The 23,225-nt window shown below is 37.7% G+C and overlaps 1 protein-coding gene across 2 annotated transcripts in view; it reads left to right on the plus strand.

Moving 5' to 3' along the window:
• Positions 1-14,720, plus strand: part of LOC100712679 (interferon-inducible GTPase 1) — a 60,863-nt gene extending 46,143 nt beyond the window's left edge. For both annotated transcript variants that reach the window (XM_063232404.1, XM_003477214.4), the window contains one exon: positions 12,715-14,720. In XM_063232404.1, the coding sequence (XP_063088474.1) occupies positions 12,736-14,001 (1,266 nt within the window). In that variant the 5' untranslated portion in view covers positions 12,715-12,735 and the 3' untranslated portion in view covers positions 14,002-14,720. The remainder of the gene's footprint in view (positions 1-12,714) is intronic.
• Positions 14,721-23,225: the final 8,505 nt, after the last annotated feature.

The raw sequence follows: 23,225 nt of genomic DNA on the forward strand, positions 1-23,225 counted from the left end.
TTGAATCTTCAGTTGCAATGTAGAAGTAAATTCCATTGCTTACTGTATGGTTGCTGCCCTTCATGGATCCAGCAAAGGCTCTCTTCCTCCTTCAGTTATTCCTTTTGCACAATGCTACTCTTGTTTAACTCCAGTATTCATATTAACTATCTCGGTACTTTAATATGTTTAATATGTGTAGGTTTGCAAGATATACCAAGTGAGTCTATAAATCTATGATTTTAAGTGATGTGGTATTGGGTCACAAATGTGATTCTCTTTCATCTTTTTTCTCTTCTTACATTTGTAGGATTATCCACTGCATGTTCATGTTTTCTCTCTCCTCTCTCTCTCTCTCTCTCTCTCTCTCTTGTTCTCACTGCACTTCTCTCTCACTTGATCATTTCATCTAATTGTAAATTTCCCCAAAACCTAGCAGTTTAAACCTATACACATTTACCATCTCATACTTTCTCTAGCTCATGAGTCTGAGCATGGATTAATGGATGCTTCACTTCATCCTTTCTCACAAGTCTGCACTCACGGAAGTCAGACAGGACTGGTGTGTCAGCAGGGGGCTCAAATGAGGGCACAGTCTTTTCTACACTCATTTAATTGGTGGAAACAGGATTTAGGTCCCTGAGAACTATTGCAGTAAAAATTCAGCTCCTTGCTGTATACGAATAATGGATGCCCTCAGGGTATTGCTACATGGACTCTGGAAATGGCAATTTACTTCAGCAAGGGAACAGTCTGCAGGCAAAACAGAGCCACAAACTCACTGGACTGCATCAGGGTAAAGACACTCAGTCCACTGCATTGTATTGTCTCTGTGAGAAGCAAGATGCAGGCTTGCCAACATTAGGGCGAGGGAAGTTACACAATTAACTGAGTGTAGGACTCAGGGATTACAGTGGGCTGTCTTAGAAGATTGCTTAACACAGATATCCACTTGTGTTTTTTTTTTCCTTTTCATTTTTTCCTTAGATTTTATTCCCTTCAGAGGCAGCTCCTCTACTTCATTAACCATTTTGCCTGGGAATTGGCAGTCTTCCAGTCTGTATTGATACAGGCAATGCAATGAGAGGGGACATGCAGAGAGCACATGACTGCTTCTCCATGAATGCATAAACATGTCTTGTTCTCAGGCATTCTTGATATTTATAATTTCATACTTTTTCCTCAAATTCAGGTTTTCTGTCTCATTCCTGTTTAAGTGTGTTTTATCACATTGATTTGTATTTAACTTGTCTTATTTTATTGATTGATTTTATTTATTGATTGGTTGCTTATTGATTGGTTGATTTTTTATTGATAGATAAGGTTTATTTCCATCTTAATTCCTACTTTCAAATTGTTGTGCTTGGTTTATTATCTTTTCTTCTTTTCCTTCAGTAGTTACACTGTCTTGCAAGTTTTTGAAATATTATATCTCTCATTTATTGAGAAAGTGTCACAAACACACAGAAAAAATTAAGAGTAGACTACTTGAAACCCTTGAACACTGATTTTCAAATACACTGGCTTAAAATATAGTCATGCAGATCACTGGGCTTCAAGAATCAGAAATAATTTTTCTCCTAAAAGTCCTAGGTGTCTTATGAGTAGATTAAATACAAATAATTCATGACAGAGGGGTAATATACAAAACTGACTGACATAATTATTTACAATTTATCTTTTGTATTACTGTGTTCATTTAATCCACTAAGTTTTTTGTTATGCAGCACTCTTTTAATTTTTTGTGATGCACATTTGCAGTACATAATTATTACATACTCTGCAGGTATATGCACATAACACATCTTAATTCTTTTATCATTCCCTAACCCCCCAACCCCTCTCTCTCTTCCTGCCTCTCCTTTTTGCAAAGAATCAACCACCCTGCTTCCTACTACCTATCTTTTCTTTTTATTTTTATTTATATTTTGTGTTTCTCATGTAAGAGAACCATGCAATATTGAAGCTTGTATGTCTGATTTATTTCACTTAACGTGGCCTGAAAGTGCAACCAGTTTGCTACACGTGACTCAAGTTAATTCTTTTTGTGGTAGAGGAATACTCCACTGTATAAATACCATACTTTATTTATTCATTCATCTATCTGTTCATAGACATTTAGGCTACTTCTGAGATTTAGTTATTATTAGTTCTGCTGCTATAAATATGAATATGCATGTATCTCTAGCATATAGTGTCCTTAATTCTTGGGAAGAAACTTAGCAGGGAAATAAATGACTCCAATGGAACTTCTGCATGTAGTTTTTGCGGAATGTCCATAGTGATTCACAGTCATTGTACTAGTTCACATTCCCATTCACATGAATAATTTGATTTCTTGGTGGTAGCCATTTTTCCTGAAGTCAAATGGAATGGTAGTTCTGTTTTAATTTGAATTTCTATTATGTCCACATTAAAATGTTAACAGATTTTTTAGCTCTTTTTTTATTAAATGAGTTTATCAGTACATTTTAAATAATCATAATGATCATATTCATAAGGAATGTTTACCTGTACATGAAATAACTTGGCTTTTTCCTGTGCCGCTCCCCTCCCTTCAACCCCTTTTCCCTCATTGACAAAACTGTGTTTTGGTTTTGTCCTTCTTTTCTCACTTTTTCCTTTCCATTCCTTCCTTTCCTCCTCTACCTCCCTAGTTTCCCTTCCCATTTGAACGTTTTCTTCCTATTTCACATTGTGCTATATAGTTTGATTCTTATTTAAACTTTAAGTTTCTCACAACAGAAAACCAATTTGGTATTTACACGTGTGTCTGATTTATTTCACTTAGTAGTATGGTCTCAAGGTGCATCCACAAATGTCTCAAAGTTATCCTTTGTAGCAGAGTAGTACCGTACTGTATTAAAAAACACATCTTCTTTATCCACTCACCAGTTGATGGACATTTGAGTTGTTCCCAAGATTAGGCTATTATGCACTGTGCCACTATAAATATGGGTGTACCTATATTGCTGTAGTATGATGCTTTTACTTCTTTCAAGATGATACTAAGAATAAGAATAGTTGAGTCGAGTGAAACTTCTAGTCCTCATTTTTAAAAAAATTTGAGCTCTTTCTATATTCTAAACATTAGTCTGGTTACCATTCTGCAAGTTGTCACTTCACTCTGTTTCTTTCCTTTGTTGTGCAGACTTTAATTTGATATGATTACCTGTGTTGATTCTTGGTGTTATTTCTTTTTTAATATAACTTTTTTATTTTAAACAAAATAAAACCAACCAAAATGATACAGAATTTTAAAACAAGATAATAAAAAAATCAACAATGGCTACCATAATGCCTCTTGTTGCCTTAAAATAGCTGCCCATACCTTCAGAAATATTAAAAATCTAGTGAAACAGAACAAAATAGAACCAATAAAAACAAAACTATGAATGCAATATAGGACTTTAAAACAAGATGATAGTAAATCCAAAGTGGCTACCATAGTATATCTTGTTATCTTTGAAATAGTTGCCCATGCCACTAGATATAATAAAATCAAACAAAACAAAAGCAGAATAAAACCAAACAAAACAAAACAATACAGAACTTTAAAACAAGATAGGGCCAGGGATTTAGGTCAGTGGCATAAGCACCTGCCTGACAAGGGCGAGGACATGAGTTTGATCCCTGTAACTGGGGGGAAAAAAGGCCCAGAGCTGCCTGCACTCCACATCACAAGCCAAAAGTGCATGCAGTGAGATCCATCCCAAGGTGCAGCCTCGGTGTGTCACTCGGAGCTTGGTGGAACCACAACCAGCATCCACCATCACCGGGGACTCATAGGAAGGTCCCTCCTGGCCTACTTGAGCCCTACCCAGCAAACTCCAAGTGGCCTTTAGCCACTTTTGCTCTGCCTCATGAGCTGAAAGCACACTCAGTGATCTTCACCCAGCCTTACAGGCACATCACGTCACTCAGAGCCTGGTAGTGCCCAGCCAGCATCCCCCATCATCTAGGGACTCCAGAAGGTTCCCTCCTGGCCTAGTTGGGCCCCTGCCAGTGACCCTGAGTGGCTGGGAGTCACCTGGCAAGGCCTGTCTAATGACCTCCACTCAACAGGGGAAACCACTGCAGTAACGATAGATATTCTCAGTTTCCTTAAGAAAATATAGGAAAATGACAAAATCATAGAACAAAATACAATCTCAAACCTCCAACCCATCCCAAGCAAACATAGGAGACATAGACATACAAGAAAATGTAAGCCATACACCTGGAACTCCTGAAATGATTGTGACTGAACTAAAGAAACAACTCTGGGAAGCTATAAAAGAACTCAGAAATAAACTCCTAGGTTAAAAAAGAAATGATAAATGTAAAGAAAGAAATGCTGGATGTATCTAAAGAAGTTAGAAAAAATCAAAGGAACACTGCAAAAAGAAGGAAACCTTGAATGACCAATATAAGAAACAACAGAATGCATAAAACAGATTCAAAGAGATATCCAGGAAACCAAAAATTCCACTAAAAGTTGGCAAAATTGCCTCAATGAAAGTGAAGATAGACTTTCAGACCTCAAAGACAAGATTGCAACTACTGAACAGGAAAGGGAAAATTTTTAAAAATAACAAGCAGTCAGGAAATAATAATTCAACAAGGCAAGATGATGCAAAGAAAAACAACATCAGATTGATAGGTATAAATGAAAAAGAAGGTGACACAAATGATATCAAGAGGCTATTTACAGAAGTAATAGCTGAAAATTTCCCAAACATGAGAATGGAAACTAACATACAGATAAGCATATAGACCTCCAAATAGCCATAAGCAAAAAAAAAAAAAAATACTACACCCAGACATATAACAATCAATATCACAGAAATTCAACATGAGGACAGAATACTTAAAAGCTATTAGAGACAAGAGACAGATCATCCATAAAGGAACCCTATCAGAATCACAGAAGACTTCTCAACACAAACAATAAACTCAAGAAGAGCATGAAGTACTTAAAATTCTAAAAGAAAATGACTTCCAATGCAGACTGATATACCCAGCAAAACTATCCTTCAAATTTAATGGAGAAACAAGATAATGGAGAAACATGACAAAGAACAACTGAAGAAATTTACATCTACCAAACCAACCCTAGAAAGAATATCAAAATACATGCTAGATAGAATAAAAATGAACACAATCTCCAGAACAACCACAGAAAGAAACCACCAGCCAGGACAAGAAATTAAACAAGGGAGGAAAACAGGAAACCAACAACAAGAACACAAAATGGCAAAGTCAAGCCAGTGCATATCAGTGATATCCATAAATGTAAATGGATACAAAAGAAACAGGTTGACAGAATGAATCAAAAAATAAGACCTCACAATATGTTGTATACAAGAAACACATCGGACTCAAAGAGAAACTCATAGATTAAAAGTCAAAGGATGGAAAAACGGTATTCCATGCAACAGGAATGCATCAAAAAGTAGGGGTAGCTATTCTGTTTGCAGACAAAGTGAGCTTCAAACCTAAAATGATTAAAAGAGATAAAGAAGGCCACTACATACTTGTAAGTGGAAAACTACCAGAGGAAGAACTAACAATTATAAATATATATGCACCAAATACAGGAGCACCCAACTATACAAAATACTAATGGAATTGAAAAACCAAATACACAAGAGTAATAGGAGACCTTAACACCCCACTGTCACAAAGAGATAGATCAACAAAACAGGGTCAGCAAAGAAATAACAGAACTGAATCATACCTGTGAGTAAATGGATATAGTGGATGTTTACAGAGTGTTCCACCCCACCACATCAGGATATACATTTTTCTCAGCTGCATATGGGACATTCTCCAAAATAGACCATAAATTAACTCATAAAATATTCTTAAGTAAATGCAAAGGGAATGAAATTATCCCATGCATAATATCTGACCTTAGCACACTAAAATCAATGGTAAAAGCCCTGCAAAACCTTTATAAATACATGAAAATTAAATACCAACCTTCTGAGCAACCAGTGGGTTACAGATGAAATTAAAGAAGAAATAAAACAATACCTACAATACAATGAAAATGCAGACACAACGTACTGTAACCTATGGGACACAATGAAAGCAAGCTTAAAAGGAAAATATATAGTAATAAATAGTCACATCAAGAAAACAGGATGAGCACAAATAAATAACCTAATGCTACATCTCAAGCTTCTAGAAAAGGAAGAGCAAGTCAAACCCAAAGCTCAGAGAAGAGAGGAAATTGTAAAGATTAGAGCAGAAATTAATGCAATTGAAATAAAAAACAACACAAAGAATTAATGAATCAAAGAACTGGTTTTTTTAGAAAATAAGATTGATAAACCTCTAGCCAACCTTCTCAAGAAAAAGAAATAAAAAACTCAAATCCATGCAATAAGGACTGAAAAGAGGAAACTTACTATAGATGCCATGGAAATTCAAAAGATCAGGAATACCTACTTTGAAAATCTCTACTCACATAGGGTGGAAAACACAGAGGAAATGCACAGATTTCTACAAACATATAAACTGCCAAAGCTCAATCAAGAAGATATAACAGTTTTGAATAACCCACTATCAGCTACTGCAATTAAAAAATGTGATTAAAAACTTACCAACAAAGAAAAGCCCAGGTTCTGATGGATTCACAACTAGATTCTATAAGAAATTTGGAGAAGACTTAATGCCAATATTCCTTAAAATCTTCAATGAAATTGAAAGAAAATCAGTTCTCTAAGACTCATTCTTAGAGGCAAGTATCACTCTGATACCAAAACCAGAGAAAGACCCAACCAAAAAGGAGAACTATAGACAAATTTCACTAATGAACATTGATGCAAATATTCTCAATAAAATACTGGCAAGCAGAATGCAGCAAATTATCAACAACATTATACACCACGACCAAGTGGGATTTATTCCAGGAATGCAGGAAAGGTTCAACATATGCAAATCAATAAATGTAATACACCACATCAACAGAGCCAAAAATAAAAATCACATGATCATCTCAATAGATGCAGAAAAAGCCTTCAATAAAATTCAATACCTTTTCATGATAAAAACCCTACAGAATCTCAGAATAGATGGTATGTACCTCAATCTCATAAAGGCCATTTATGACAGTCCAACAGCCAACATTATACTAAATGGACAAAAACTGAAAGCCTTCACTCTAAAATTAGAAACAAGACAAGGAGGTCTACTATTACCACTCCTATTCAATATAGTTCTGGAAATATTAGCCAGAGCAATCAGACAAGAGGGAGAAATAAAAGGAATAAAGATAGGAAAGGAAGAATTAAGCTATCATTATTTGCAGATGATATAATACTGTACATAGAAGACCCCAAAACTCCATTAAAAGACTAGTAGAGGTAATAAACAAATGCAGCAGCGTAGCTTGATACCAAGTCACCACGAAAAAAATCAATAGCATTCCTCTACACAAACAAAAAACTCACTGAACGAGAAATTATGGAAATATCACCTTTCACCATAGCATCTAAAAAAAATCAAATACTTAGGAGTCAACCTAACCAAAAATGTAAAAGACCTATATGCTGAAAGTTATACTACTCTGATTAAGAGATTGAAGAGGATATAGAAAATGGAAAGATATTCCTTGCTCTTGGTTAGGAAGAACCAATGCTGTGAAAATGGCCATACTCCCAAAACTGTTATACAGATTCAATGCAATCCCAATCAAAATACCATTAACGTACCTTACAGATTTAGAGAAAACATTCCTAAAATTCATCTGGAAACAGAAGAAATCGAGAACAGCAAAGGCGATTCTGGGCAACAAAGGCAAGACAGGAGGCATCTCAATTCCTGACTTGCAATAATACTACAAAGCCACAGTAATTAAGCCAAGCATGGTACTGGCAAAGAAATAGACCTGAAGATCAGTGGAATAGATTAGAAGATGCAAATACTACTACAAAGACATTCAGCCATCTTATATTTGACAAAGGGGCTAAACATGATCACGGGGGAAAAGATAGCCACTTTAACAAATGGTGTTGAAAATACTGGTTTTCCACATGCCAAAGACTGAAAACAGACCCATGCCTATCACCATGCATTAAACTAAAGTCAAAATGGATCAAGGATCTAAATATTAAAATAGAAACACTAAATCTACTGAAGGAAAGGTGGGTAAAAATCTTGGAGACGTAGGGGTAGGCAGAGAATTCATGAACAAAACACAAACTGTATGGGAAATACTTCAAAGAATTAACAACTGGGATCTCATATTACTAAAAAGTTTCTGTACTTCAAAAGAAATCACCAAGAAAGTCAAAAGAAAACCCACAGAATGGGAAAGAATTTTAGCCAACAATCCCTCAGACAAAGGACTTATATCCAGAACATACAAAGAACTGACAAACATCGACCTTCCCTCAAATTCAAAGCCCCTCTCCAAAAATGGGCATCAGAGGTGAACACACAGTTCTCAGATGAAGATATACAAATGGCAAATAAATATATGAAGAAATGTTCACCATCACTGGTGATTTGAGAAATGCAAATTAAAATAGCATTGAGACTTCATCTCACCCAGGAAAGAATGGCTGCCATCAAGAAAACAACTGATAACAAATTCTGGCAAAGATGGGGTGGGGAGGAACACTTCTCCACTGTTGGTGGGAGTGCAAACTGCTGCAACCACTGTGGAAATCAGTATGGAGATTCTTCAAAAAACTACAATTGGAAGTTCTATTCAACCCAGCTGTTCCCCTCCTGGGTATTTTCCCAGAAAAACTGAAAAAGTCATGTCACAGTGATAAATGTGCACCCATGTTCATAGCAGCCCAGTTTGTGATAGCTCAGTCTTGGAAACAACAAAAATGCCCATCAACTGCAGAGTGGATGAAAAACATGTGATATTTTTATACAACAGAATACTTCTAAGCCATAAAAAATGATGATCTTGAGGCTCTTATAGGTAAATGGAGGCAGGTTGAGAATATCCTCATTAGTGAAATAAACAAGACTCACATTAGTAAATATCACATTTCTCTCTAGTGCAAAAAAAATAAAAACTGACAGGATAATGGGATCCAAAAAGTATAATAGATATTGTGAATATGAAAGGGAAGGAAAGTGCTCTAAAGGGTATAACAGTATGTATAATATACAAGATAGATGACCATACTACTGAATTTCTGTTGGAACAGTGAACAGAATGATTTGCACTGTCATTGTTTAAGAATCTAGCCACTATGCCTTGATTTTGTGACTTTGGCAACTATTTTTTAAGATGACAATGAGTAATATATCAACCAGCAATTTTATGATGTTGCTTTTTAAATTCGGTATTGTACCTTTTTTCTGCTTTTCTATTTTCTCTAATTTTCTTTTCTTTCTGAAAAAAGGGAACAATGTGCAATATAACAACCATTATTAAATTTCTTTCATTCTGTTTTGAAAACCTATATTGTTATGTTTTGAGTTTGCTATTGTTATCTGTTTTGGCTTTTCTTTTTCTGATTTTTTTCCTTTTAAAATAAAATTTAAAAAATAAAAAAACAAAAAGGGGGGAAAAGCATGCTATCAGAGTAAAAAGAGAGCTTAACCCGCATATCTAGTATAAGTGCTGCCAAAGCAAGCACACTAATCCACCCCTGGAAAGCCAACAGGTTATTCACAACAGCACTAAGAACACGCACTAGGGGAATGAGAGCCTCTTCAACAAACAGTTCTAGGGAAATTGGACATCCACATATAGCAGGCTGAATTTAATTCCTGATTTCTCACTATATATAAAAACACAGAATGTATTAAAGTAAGGCCTGAAGCCAAGAAACTACTAGTAGAAGAAATGCTTCAGATCATTGAAATAGGCAATGGTGTTTTTAGACAATAATCTAAAACTCAAACAGAAGAAAAAATAGACCAAAATTTTATATCAAAGTGAAAAAACTTTGCATGGAAGAGAAATAACCTGCTGAATGGAATAAAATATTTACAACTCATAGGATATTACAACTTAATATCCAGAATATTAACTCAATAACAAAAATAACAGTCATAATAATAATAACCTGACGGGCATTTAGCTCAGGGCACAAGTACCTGCCTAGCAAATGCAAGGCTATGAGTTTGATTCCCAGTACCAAAAATAACAATAATAATAATAATAACCTGATTAAAATGAGTAGTAGATCTAAATAGACACTTCTTTTTTTTTTTTTTTCTGAACTCACGACTGCCTGCTAGCAAGGCAGGCGCTTATGCCGCTGAGCTAAACCCCCCGCCCCTAAATAGACACTTCTTAAAAGAAGACATGCAAATGATCAATATATACATGAAAAAAACTCAACATCACTACTTATTCAAGAAATGCAAATCAAACTCAAAATGAAATGTCACCTCACTTAATTATAATATCTATAACCAAAAAGATAAAACATGACAAGTACTTGTCAGTATGTACAGGAAAGGGGACCCTTTCATGTTATTCATGGGAATATAAATTAGTACAGTTATTATGGGAAAACAGTACACAAGTTTCCCAGAAATTAATGTTACCAGGTGATATAGCAATCCCACACCTGAACATATATACCAAGTAAATTATTTGTTGACGAAACATGAACAAAACCATATTAATTAAGAACTACTCACAATAACCAAGAAATGGAAACAACTTAAGTGTTCATCAATTGATGAATGGCTAATGAAAATGTAATATATCTTTAGATGGTGGAATATTAACAACTATTTAAAAGGATGAAATCCTATTAATTTTCCCAAGGTAGAAACCAGGAGAACAATATGTTAAATGAAATACTGGTGGCACAAAAGAGACAAATAGCACATGATTTCACTCACATGTGAAATCTAAAACATTGATCTCATGGAAGTAGTCTCAACAAAGGCTAAAATGAAGAAGGAAAGAAGGCTTGGCAAGTGAGAACTAAGTTACAGTCAGATTGAAGAAATAATTTATGGTGTTCTACTGCACAGTTGGTTGATGACAGATAAGGATACTTACTATATGATAGAGGGACAAAAAGGGACTTTGAATATTTACATCACAAAGAAATGAGGAAATATGTATGCTTATCCTGATTGAGAAACCACATCGTGTACATATCTCAAAAGATCATTGTACCCTAAATTATATAAAGTTTCATGCAATTTAATGTATGAAAGAACATACATAATATAATGTAATATACTTTATATGTGGATATAATCTTACCTCCTTTTCACGGATCTTGACTCCCTTTTCCTTTTACTTTCCAAGCATATATAAAGGAAGGAGAACTTGAAGAACATAATGCTCCTTGTTAAGAAATTTGTAAATACAGGGAAAGTTCTAATCTCATTCCCTACAAGATTTCTCACAAAGGCCATAATCCCATTTCCTAACAGTATTCCTGGAGGAACCCCAATTCTCATTGTGCCAAAAAAATGAGTTCTAGTTCTGTTCAGTAAACCACTGGGAAACTGAATCCAAGCCTTGTGATTACCTCTTCATTACAAATATAAGGTTCATTCAAAGTTCAAATCCGTTTTGACAGTGAGATGACCTTGATTCCTTCAAAAATGAAAAAGGTGAGACTTTGGACTATTGACTATGAGGTTCAGATTTGTCTCTTCCCTTTAAAATTGTTACAAAAAGCCTGCATCTTGCTCATATGACTTCCTACTGCATTTATATCTGAACAATATACATAATAGCCCAGGGACCCACAACTAGCTTAATGAAGCCTGTATAGAGATGCAATAAAAGACTGAGGATTTATTCTTTGGTGCTTCACTTTTGTTAAAGCAACCAACAAGCTTGCTTAGCAGTATGGCAAGAAATAGGGCTATCACAAAGATCACAAAAAGCAACAAATGCTGGTCAGACTGCAAGCAAGGGCAGAATAAACGCTTCCACATTCTTGGTGAGAATGTAAACTGATGAAAGAACGTAAACTGTGGAAATCAGTATGGAGATTTCTCAAAAAGCTAAAAAGAGAAATTCCACTCCACCCAGCTATTCCTCTCCTGCGTACACTCATAAAAGATATCATAAGATTGTGCTACATGTATATCCACGTTTATAGCAGCACAACAACAGCTAAGCTCTGGAAACAGCTTAGATGCCAGTCAACAGACAACTGTTTACATATATTATGGGATATATATATCCATTTATATATAATATATATATCTCCATTTATATATATTCAACAACAATAAAGGATGAAGTGATGTCGTTTTCAGGCAAATGGATGGATTTGAGATCATAATGTTAAGTGAAATAAGTCCAACACAAAAAGTTAAATACCACATGTTTTCTCTCATAGAAGAAACCTAAAATATAAATAAATAGGGCTGGAGATTTAGCTCAGTGGCATAAGCGCCTGCCTGGCAAATGTGTGGTCCTGAGTTTGATCCCCGGTACCACAATACATAAATAACTAAGTAAAACTGTAGTAAAGGAGAGGTGGTAGGAAACAAAAAGGCAGACTGTTTGAAGATGATGAAGGGGATGAGGAAAGCAGAGGAACAAAAAATGAGCAAGAATATTGATTATATATGCATTATATATTGATATATAATCAAACTAAAAAATGTTCTATATAGCAAACATACACTAATAGAGAGAGGAAGCAGAATGACATGAAAACTAATCTTGGTCAAGGCGTAACTGAGGGAAACAACACTGAGGCTGCAGCAGTTTTGATGTGAGCAAATCACAAGGGTAATTTTCTGGCATAGTGATGTCTTTCAACTCTGCTCTCCCCTCTCTTCCAGCTCCTCTGTTTACTCACTGTCATGGGCCAGCAGCTCTCCAAGACTCCTAATGATGAAGAACACCAGGATTTTTTCTCAAGTTTTGAATATTTTAAGAACTTACATATGAAAAACAAATTCATCCCTCAAGAAACCATCACTGCAATCGAGTTACACTTGAAAAAAGGAGACATTCGGGCAACAAATGCTGTGATCACTACTGCATTAAAAGAAATCAATAGTACACAACTCAACATTGCTGTGACAGGGGAATCTGGAGCAGGAAAGTCCAGCTTGATCAATGCACTTAGAGAGGTTAAGCATGACTCCAAAGATGCAGCTCCCACTGGGATAACTGAAACAACCATGAAGAGACAGCCATACACTCATCCAAAGATTCCCAATGTCACGTTGTGGGACTTACCTGGCGTAGGAACCACCAATTTCAAACAAAAAGATTATCTTCAGGAAGTACAGTTTGCTGAATATGACTTTTTTATTATTGCTTCTGCTACACACTTCAAGGAAAGTGAAATAGAACTGGCCAAAGTGATCAGACTTATGAAAAAAAATTTGTATTTTGTGAGAACCAAGGTGGACCTTCACATAACAAATGAAAAGAGAAGTAAACCATCCACATTTAATAAAGAGGCAGTCTTGCAGGAAATCCGAAACAACTGTCTGGACAACTTGAAGAAGAATGGCATGATCGAACCACAAGTCTTCTTGATCTCTAACAAAGATTTATCTAAGTATGATTTCCCAATCCTAATAAATGCCCTAATAAAGGACATCCCTGTTCAAAAGCAGCATGCTTTTATGCTCTCCTTGCCTAGTATTACTGAGGCAGCCATTGAAAAAAAGCGAGAGTCTCAAAAGAAGTACATCTGGCTAGAAGCCTTGGTGGGTGGACTATTGGCTACCCTTCCTGCAGTGGGCATGATGAGTGCCGAAGACATGAAGAAGCTGAAAGCAAGTTTAAACCACTTTCAAGTCCTGTTTGGAGTGGATGATTCATCACTGAAGAGTTTGGCTAAGGATTTGCAAGTGCCGATGGAAAAACTCAAGGCAATGATGAAATCTCCAAATTTGTTGGAAAAGGATAATGAAAAAAACCTAATGGAAAAACTTTTGGAATATGTGGAGAAATTCTGTTCAGTTAATGGAGGTCTGCTTGCTACAGGATTTTACTTTAGTAAAATTTCTTACTTGAAACTGCATTTCCTTGACACAGTGGCTGAAGATGCTAAAATCATCCTTAAAGAAGCAATCACATGCAGTGCCACGGGTTTAGCTCAGCAGCATTAAGGCTTGCCTTGCAAGCACGCAGTCATGAGTTTGATTCCCGGTACAAAAAAATAAAGAATCATATTCAAAATTCAAACTTACCCCACCCTAAAGCTGCTGATTGTAATAAAACCTAATGTTCAACACCAGAGTCATAGGTAAATTCCCCATTCTAATATATTTTCTTTAGAAGTCCTTGCACCTTAATTATGGAAAAATGCTATCTCAGGGAGTTAAGTCTGATAAAAATTAGTATACAGTCAGACAGAGACTAGATTCTCAAAGAAAGTCAGTGAAAAATAAAGACATCAGAATTGTGACTGGAGGTGCATCTGAAACAGGCTAGGCCTCTAATGACCAGTTGTATATATCTCCCTAAGAGATAGACATTATATTGACTTATATCCTGTACTTATTATACCACTCAGTCTAGTAATTCCAGATAGGAATCAGTTGTCCAGGTGGGTGACCAGAATATATGGCCCCATTCTGTCCTCAAAATGTCTTTGTTCTTTCCATGCACTCTTGCTTCATGACTCATTTCATTACTGGATCAATACTAGCTAAGCAGCTATATCTGTAATCCTATAATTGATTATAGTTTGACCCACATTGTACCTACACTATGACTTTGTAGTAAAACTACCCCTGACAGAGGGCGTCAGTGGCTACCATATTTGTGACCCTTCTTGGAAATTCAGTTCTTCTTTCCTCATTTCCAATAAAATTCTCCTAACTTATTCTTTTGGTTAATGACTTAATTTCTAGATTGTGGGACCACAAACTTGACACATTTGACATCCAACATGTTAGAAATTATATTTTTCCTATGTTATTCCCATTGAGCCTGTCTTGCAGAGTGGCTATTACAGTCTATAGCCCCCTGTTTTATTTTGCTTTTTTTTCTATTCTGTTTTATACTGAGGATTGAGCCCAAAGCCTTAGTATTGAGCTACATCCCTAGTGTTATAGGCAGCTGAGTTAGATAGAAATGTTATAAGCAGTCAGACAGAGCTGGGCCCTCAAGGGAGCCAGTGCAGAAGACCAGACATTTTGTAACCTTGGAAGAGACAGACAACTCCAACCATGGGCCAGACTTCAACACAAAAGATCAAACAAATACATCCAAACCCAATCTCCTAAAGGAAGAGTCACTGCTCTTTAAACATGCTACAAGACTTGCTTCCCCATTTGTCCATGATTTGGTCCATTTTACCTGAACAATTACCTGAACCCCTAGAAAAGATAGTCTTTGGTAACCCATTCAGGACCCCTTCTATCGCTCTCTTTCAGACAAAAGCTTTCTTTTGCTCTTAACCTCTGTTAAAATATTCTGGGGTAATAGAGAAGCAAAAAGTACAAAATGAACGTTTATTGAAGACATGGAAAGGAGCAAACAACTCATGGTGGTTGGGCTATCTCCTTCGACCAGATACATAGAGGCACAAGGAAGAGGCAAGTGGGGAGGATACTGAGGACAAGTGAGGAACCAATTGGAATTCTCTGTGCATGCAAACAATAAGGTAAGTTGCAGTTAGGGATTAAGAAGAAGCAGGAGCTGGTAAGCATTCCTGCTTTGGCCTTCCACCACATTAAACCATTGCCATAATTGCACAGTAATTTATACTAGGGCAAGAACCTTTCATTCCTCTCTTGGTATTATTAGGAAAAGGGTGAAGACTGTCTCTCACTATTTCATGCTGGACAGGGGTGTCATGTCGGAGTCTAGGGAGTTGACAGAATGACAGTTGATGCCTGTGTAGAAGCTGGTACCAGGTGTTTCAGCCAGGAAAAGGAATTAATCATTGGTCAGTGCTTACATCCTAGAGTGTAGAAATAAATATAAGGTGCAATGAGGAGGCAGGTCACTATCATAGTTAAAGGACTCAAGGGGGGGTAAAAGGAAAGGTGCCTTTGATCTGAATGTGTCATTGCATCAGGGCCTTAGTGAGGAAGAATCTGAAAAGTAAGTGTGGAGTTGGAAGGGGTGGAGTTACAAGAGATAATTATTCCCCCTTTGAAAGGGTACAAATGGAGGTAGGACTTGTCCTTGGTTCAGGGAGACAATGGGAAACATGAGAAATGTAGGGCCTCACAGTTGAATCATGTTTGGGAAATTATAAACTGAGGGTGGGAGGGCTGTGGCTGCATCACTGTAAGTGACACAAGATCTTAGGCCTACAGTCTACAGTTTCATGTTTAAACAGGTGAGGGTGGAGAGAACTAAGATCATTGTAGTGAAAAAATTAACTAATGCAATGTAAGGGATCAGGAAACAGGATGACAAAACATGACATAGCCTGAAATAAAGGCAGGACAATTATCTGAATGGATACTCTGAGGCAGACCAGACTTTAGAATGATTTGTTGTAATTGGACCTTAGTAACTACATCAGCAGTCTCCCTGGTTGTGGGAAAGGCTTCTATCTATCCTGAAAAAGTACAAACAAAGGTAAGAAGACATTTGATAGTTTTGCAGTGGGGCATGTGTCCTGACCAGGGGTGTGTCCATGAAATTGATGAGCAGGAAAGGGAGGGGGTAGTATCTATTCCTGAGGAGAGGTTCAAACACAGATATGACAGGTGTGAGTAAGTTAGGTTGTTGAGACCTGAGTGTGTCTGGGTCAGTCTACATAAACACAAAGGGATCCCCACAGAGTGAAGGGGGATAGTTAAAAAGGCATCTTTAAGGTCTAGGACTATGAAACAAGTGGTGAAGGGGGAATATGAGAGAACATGGTATAGGGTTTGGCACCATTGGGTGAATTGGGGCAACATCATCATTGATTACCCTAAGGTCTTTTATTAGATGATAGAACTCATTAGGCTTGAGTATCAAGAGAATGGAAGTATTATAGGATGAATGGATAAGTTTAAGAAAACCATTGTCTAAAATAAATGTTTGGGAGCTATAGGATATTGAGGAACACAAGGAAAAATTGAAGGATCCCTGAGAAGAACTAAAACAGGCATGACATGGGTAGCACTGGTGGGGTAGGAAGTGTGTCAAATTATGGGAACAACAAGGGAAAGCAGGGGACGAGGGGATGGCTTTGCGGTGCATTGTAAGGGTGTTTGGAGAATGAGAGCTGTGGGAAGGGGGAAGGTAAAGGAGAAGTTAAGCCTTTGAAAAAGATCCCTACCTAAAAGGGATGTGGGACATGTTGGAATTACCAGAAAGCTATGGGTGAAGATGAAAGAGTTTGGAACCTGAATGGAACGGGCCCTGTTTGAAAAGGCTGTGTAAGGTTGGCTGTCTACACCCACTACAGAGACTGAGGATTTAACATAATGGCCTAAAAACTCAGGAAGAACACTATACATGACCTCCATGTCTACAAGTACAGATAATGTCTTGCCTGAGACCTCCAGTGGGACTTGAGCCTCTGAGAAGGATACCTTAATGGAGCCTGTGGGCCCCAAGCCCCATCAACCTTCAGCAGCAAGTGCAAGTAGATCAGCCAGTGACAAATCCAGGGGTGATGAGATCTCCTGTGGGGACAAGGAGTTACAGGATGGATGATTTACCTGCTCTCTGGTGGCAAGAACAGTCACTCTTTCAATGGCCCTTGAAATTGCAAAGGGAACATTCTCTCATCCAGAGTCCTTTTTGTCACCCTCAAAGCATAGTCTGGGAGAGGTTTGGGCAGCTCCACCTTTTTTTCAGTTTTCTCAGTTGTCATAAAGCTCCAGCTGTCACTGCTAAAAAATCAGATTATTTTTTTCTTTTGGTTTTTATCTCTGATGTTCAAAAAACATAAAAAGCCATATTAAGAAGCTCTCCCTGTGGGGTTTGAGGGCCAAGTTTAGCCCTTTGTCTTGGATCTGGCCCACAGCAGGAGGTTTCTGTCTCCTCCAAGGTCACAAGCCATCTGGTTCTCTGTCCTACCTCCTTTGAGGCCCATACCCTGTCTGACTGCCTAAAATGTTTTTAACTGACTTAGCTGCTGGTAGCATTTTTCCTCGAAGAAGTAACTCAAACTGCCCTGAGATGTAATGAATGATGACCAATCTGGCTTCTCCAGACTAAAGGGGGTTAAAGTTGTTGGATGGCACTCAGGGATATTCTGCAGAGCTTTTAACTAGTGGCCCTCAGGCCGGGCATGGTGGCTCATGCTTGTAATCCCGGCACTCAGGAGGCTGAGGTGGGAGGATCATTGTGAGTTTGAGACCGGCCTGGGCTACAAAGTGAGCTCAAGGCCAGCCTGAACTGCATAGTGAAACCCCATCTCAAAAAAGACAAAAAAAAACTAGTGGCCCTCAGTAGACTGCAGGCATTTTCATCTTGGGGAGGCATACAGCTTTAAGTCTAGAGGAGAAAAAGGCAAACAACCAATTAAGTATGTAGGGGCCAAAAAATAAAGTCAACAGGATATTTATGAGTATAACTTTAGTAATGGCTTCCCATAAGCAGGATAAGGAGAAGGTCCAGGGCATTTTAGAAATAGGCATATTATTCATTTGTCATACACACATTTAGGTTTTACGATTGTATAAGCACTTCCTGTGCTATTAGAATGTCTACTATCCCTCAATATGCATCATATAACCTTTTTCTGGAAAAGGTCTGGTTGATCCCAGTAAAAGGAATATAAAGGGAATTTAGTATATTTGTTATTGTTTTTATCTATATGATGCCTTTGGGTATGACACTTTTTGGCAAGAACTTTAATCAAAACATGTATAATCAAAGTATACATACAAAATCATGTATAATCAAAGCATGAGCAATAGGGCTGACAGTTAAGTTTAGAAACTGCTTGTAGGTTATAGCAATTGTAACTCATTGCTCTTAGGTCCTTTGTTGATGGGCATTACATAAATTTTAGTTTAAAAATTATCATTTGACTGGTGACATCATATTGGTTTGGCTTGAATATCCTGGCCAGAGCACAAGAAAAAGGCAGATGTTTGGATCTGAAAGAAAATGTTTACCATCATAAACAATCCCAATTTTATATTTAAAGATATGAATATACCATAAAACCAGCAACAATGAATTTTCTTAGTCATATGAACTTTAGTTGGGGTGTCTCCCATAAGGCTATGGGGATTATTGGGGCCTCTGATTAATGAATAAGATCTGGTTAAAGTTACCATTTGGCCACTTTATTATTCATCAATTGAAGTCTTTTCTAATCTCTCCTCACCCCAAGGGATTTTGTTTAACCAATTTTAGCATCATTTTGACCACCTGGCATCTTAGGTGGAAGTATGCTTTTTAAATCTATAACCCAAATAAACCTTGATTAAATGATTTGAAAAAGAAAAAATATTGTTGACCTCAAACATTTGCCTGCTGTTTTGACCTACATGGACAAATGATCTGTACAAGATAAACAGACTGGACAAACAGACAACAGATATATAGACTGACAAACATCTTACAAAATCAGAGTGTGCTCAAATGTATTTGGCCAATTTAACCCATAATAAACAGACTAGTGTGAAACTTTTTGTAGGTTAATTAACAGAAATCTCTTGAAATAAGAATAGCAGAAAAGGAACCTAATCTATGGTTACACTGAGATAGATCTGTGAGGAGAAAAATGAGCATGAACTGATCCCTTGGGATCAGCCTGTTTCCAAAGAGCAAATAAGGATTGAATATCAGAAAACTGTAGAGTGGGAGGTGTAGATGGCCACTAGGCAGCCAACCACCCAGCAGGCATTTGTGTGCAGGTACTGGGTAATCACCACAAAAAGACCACTCATCACCATGCAAGAGGGAAGCACAAGATGGTGACTGGTCACCATGAGATCCCCCAACAAGATGCCTGATGCCAGTCCCATGATGAGGGACTGCAAGATGGTGGCCATTTACCATGTGACCTGTTACAAGATAGTGGCACACTGTGACATGGGGGGGTGCCACAAGATCATGGCTGTCCTCCATGTGAACTGCAGCAAGATGGCTGCTGAGGACCATGTGGACTGCTAGGTGGCTGGAATGCATGAGATTGAGTATGGTGAACTGGCAGGGGAAATGGCAATGCAGGAGTAGGGGACAAAGAAGGGTCTTCCCACAGAATAGATGGCCCAGGTTGAAGGGATCCAAAAATCTGAGACTAGGGCCAGGGATTTAGCTCAGTGGCATAAATACCTGCCTGGCCAGCTTGAGGTCCTGAGTTCAATCCCTGGTACCAAAAGATAAATAGGCTGCCGCACCTGGCCATCGGTGTGCAGAGGAGGAGCTGGGCAGATCAGGGGTGCCTGCATCGGCCTCTCTGCATGTCTGGAGGACTCTGGATATCTCCGCCCAGACTGTTGGAGTCCGCCCAGGCTTCCAGGTGCAGTGAAGGGGAGAGGTGGGTTTGAGGCTTCCACATCAGCCTCCCCATTCCTGTTGCACTTGGAGAACTGCTGAGCTCCCGGCGGGTGGGCGGGCCCACACTATCAGCCGAGCCCAGCCTGTTTTGCAGACACGCCTAGCCATCAGTGTACAGAGGAGGAGCTGGGCGGATCTGGGCTGCCTGAATCAGCCTCTCTGTGTGTCTGGAGGACTGTGGATATCTAGGCAAGCAGGGAGGGACCACAGGTTCCTGAGGCACCGAGGCCTGTGGTGAGTACCCTAACCCGGCTGCAATTGAAGAACTGTGGAGCTTCCAAAGGGCAGGTGGGCGCACATTGTCCCTGAGGACCAGCTTGTCTGGAACTGCGGAGTTCTGAGCAGGCAGAGGAGGACCACTGGTTCTGTAGGCCTAATGGCTTGGGGTAGCGTGGCGCCAGTCTCAGTAGCTCCAAACATAGAAGGGGATTTTCAACAGATCCTGAGGAAGCTTTCAAATAACACTTGAAACACAGAAATATAGGAAAATGACAAAACGAAAGACCAAATTACAACCTCAAACCTCCAGCCCATCTCAAGAAACTCTAGGAGCGATGTATATAGAAGAAAATATATCCCATCCACCTCATATATCGGACACAATAGCCACTGAAATTGACAAGCAACTCCAGGAAGCTTTAAAGAAATTGAAACTCGAAATAATCTCCCAGATAAAAGAAGAAATGATAAAAGAAATGAAAGAGATTCTAAATATATCTAAAGAAAACACAGATAAAAAATTGGAGGAACTAAACAAAAAGATAGAATCCCTAGACGAGCAGTATAAGAAACAAACAGAATACATAATGCAGATGCACAGAGATATACAGGAAAAAAAAAACTCCACTGAAAGTTGTAAAAACCCCCTTAATGAAAGTGAAGATAGAATTTCAGACCTTGAAGACAGGATTGCAGCTAGTGAACAGGAAAGGAAAGATCTTTTGAAAATAACAAGGAATCAGGAAACAACAATTCAACAACTGCAAGACGATGCAAAGAAGAATAACATAAGAATGATAGGGATTAATGAAAGAGAGGCAGACAACATGAAGGATGTCAGGAGGATATTTAGAGAAGTAATAGCTGAAAATTTCCCAAGCATGAGATCAGAAACTGACATCAGGATCAGTGAAGCATATAGAACTCCAAATAGTCATAGCCAAAATAAAACTACACCCAGACATATAATAATCACCATCCCAGAAATCCAACACAAGAATAGATTACTAAAAGCTTTCAGAGAGAAAAGACAGATCACTTATAAAGGAAAACCTATCAGAATCACAGCAGACTTCTCAGCACAAACGATAAAGTCAAGAAGAGCATGGAGTGAAATATTCCACATCCTAAAGCAAAATGATTTCCAACAAGACTGATATATCCTGCAAAACTATCATTCAAAATAGATGTTGAAATACGATACTTCCATGACAAAGAACAGCTGAAGAACTTCATGAACACCAAACCAACCCTGCAAAAAATGTTGAAAGACAGTTTAGATACACAAAGGAAAAAACCACTAAGCAAAGAAAATAATTAAACAGAACAGAAAGATAAAGATGCAACAGCAGAGAGATAACATTCCTACAATTAACCAGCATTTAACAGTAATAACCATTAATGTAAATGGTCTCAATGCACCAATCAAAAGAAACAGACTAGCAGAATGGATCAAGAAACAAAATCCAACCATATGCTGTTTACAGGAAACCCATCTAACCCAGAAGGATACTCACAGACTGAAAGTCAAAGTATGGAAAACAATTCTTCATGCAGCAGGAATCCAAAAAAAAAGGCAGGTGTAGCCATTCTGTTTGCAGACAACGTGAACTTTAAACCAACAATGACCATAAAGGACAAAGAAGGTCACTACATACTCGTAAGGGGAAAACTCCAAGAGGAAGAGATAACTATCTTAAATATATACGCACCAAACTCCAGAGCACCCAGTTATATAAAACAATTATTAACAGAAATGAAAACTCAAATTATCAGTAACACAATTGTAACAGGAGACCTTAATATGCCATTGACACCAAGGGACAGATCAACCAGACAGAAAATGAGCAAAGAAATAACAGAACTGAATCACACCTGTGAACAAATGGGTTTGATAGACATATACAGAATGTTCCACCCAACAACATCAGAATACACATTCTTCTCAGCAGTACATGGATCATTTTCTAAAATAGACCATATATTAGCTCACAGAACATATTTAAGCAAATGCAAAAGAGTTGAAATCATCCCTTGCATATTATTGGATCATAGCGCTCTGAAATTAGAAATTAATGACAAAGGATACTGCAAAAATTCCGCAAACACATGGAAACTAATAACACACTCTTGAGTAATCAGTGGGTGACAGAAGAAATTAAAGAAGAAATTAAACAATACCTAAAAGAAAATGAAAATGCAGATACAACTTACCGGAATCTGTGGGATGCAATGAAAGCCGTTCTGAGAGGAAAATTTATTGCACTGAGTTCCCACATCAGGAAAACAGAACGAATACAAATAAATAACTTGATGCTACACCTCAAACAGCTAGAAAAACAAGAGCAAGTCAAGCCCAAAGCCAAAAGAAGAGAGGAAATTATAAAAATCAGAGCAGAAATCAATGCAATAGAGACTAAGAAAACAATCCAAAGAATCAACGAATCAAAGAGTTGGTTCTTTGAAAGAATAAATAAAATCGATAAGCCCCTAGCCAACCTTATTTAAAAAAGGGAAGAAAAAGCTCAAATTCATGCAATAAGAAATGAAAAAGGAGAAATCACTACAGACCCAATAGAAATACAGAAGATCATCAACACCTATTTCGAAAACCTCTACTCTCAAAAGTTTGATAACACAGAAGAAATAGACAGATTCTTAGAAGCATATGAAGTACCAAAGCTAGATCAAGAGGATG

This window comes from Cavia porcellus, unplaced genomic scaffold, assembly GCF_034190915.1.
Source record: "Cavia porcellus strain 051 isolate PalLab524CR breed Dunkin Hartley unplaced genomic scaffold, mCavPor4.1 scaffold_21, whole genome shotgun sequence".
Lineage (NCBI taxonomy): Eukaryota > Metazoa > Chordata > Mammalia > Rodentia > Caviidae > Cavia > Cavia porcellus.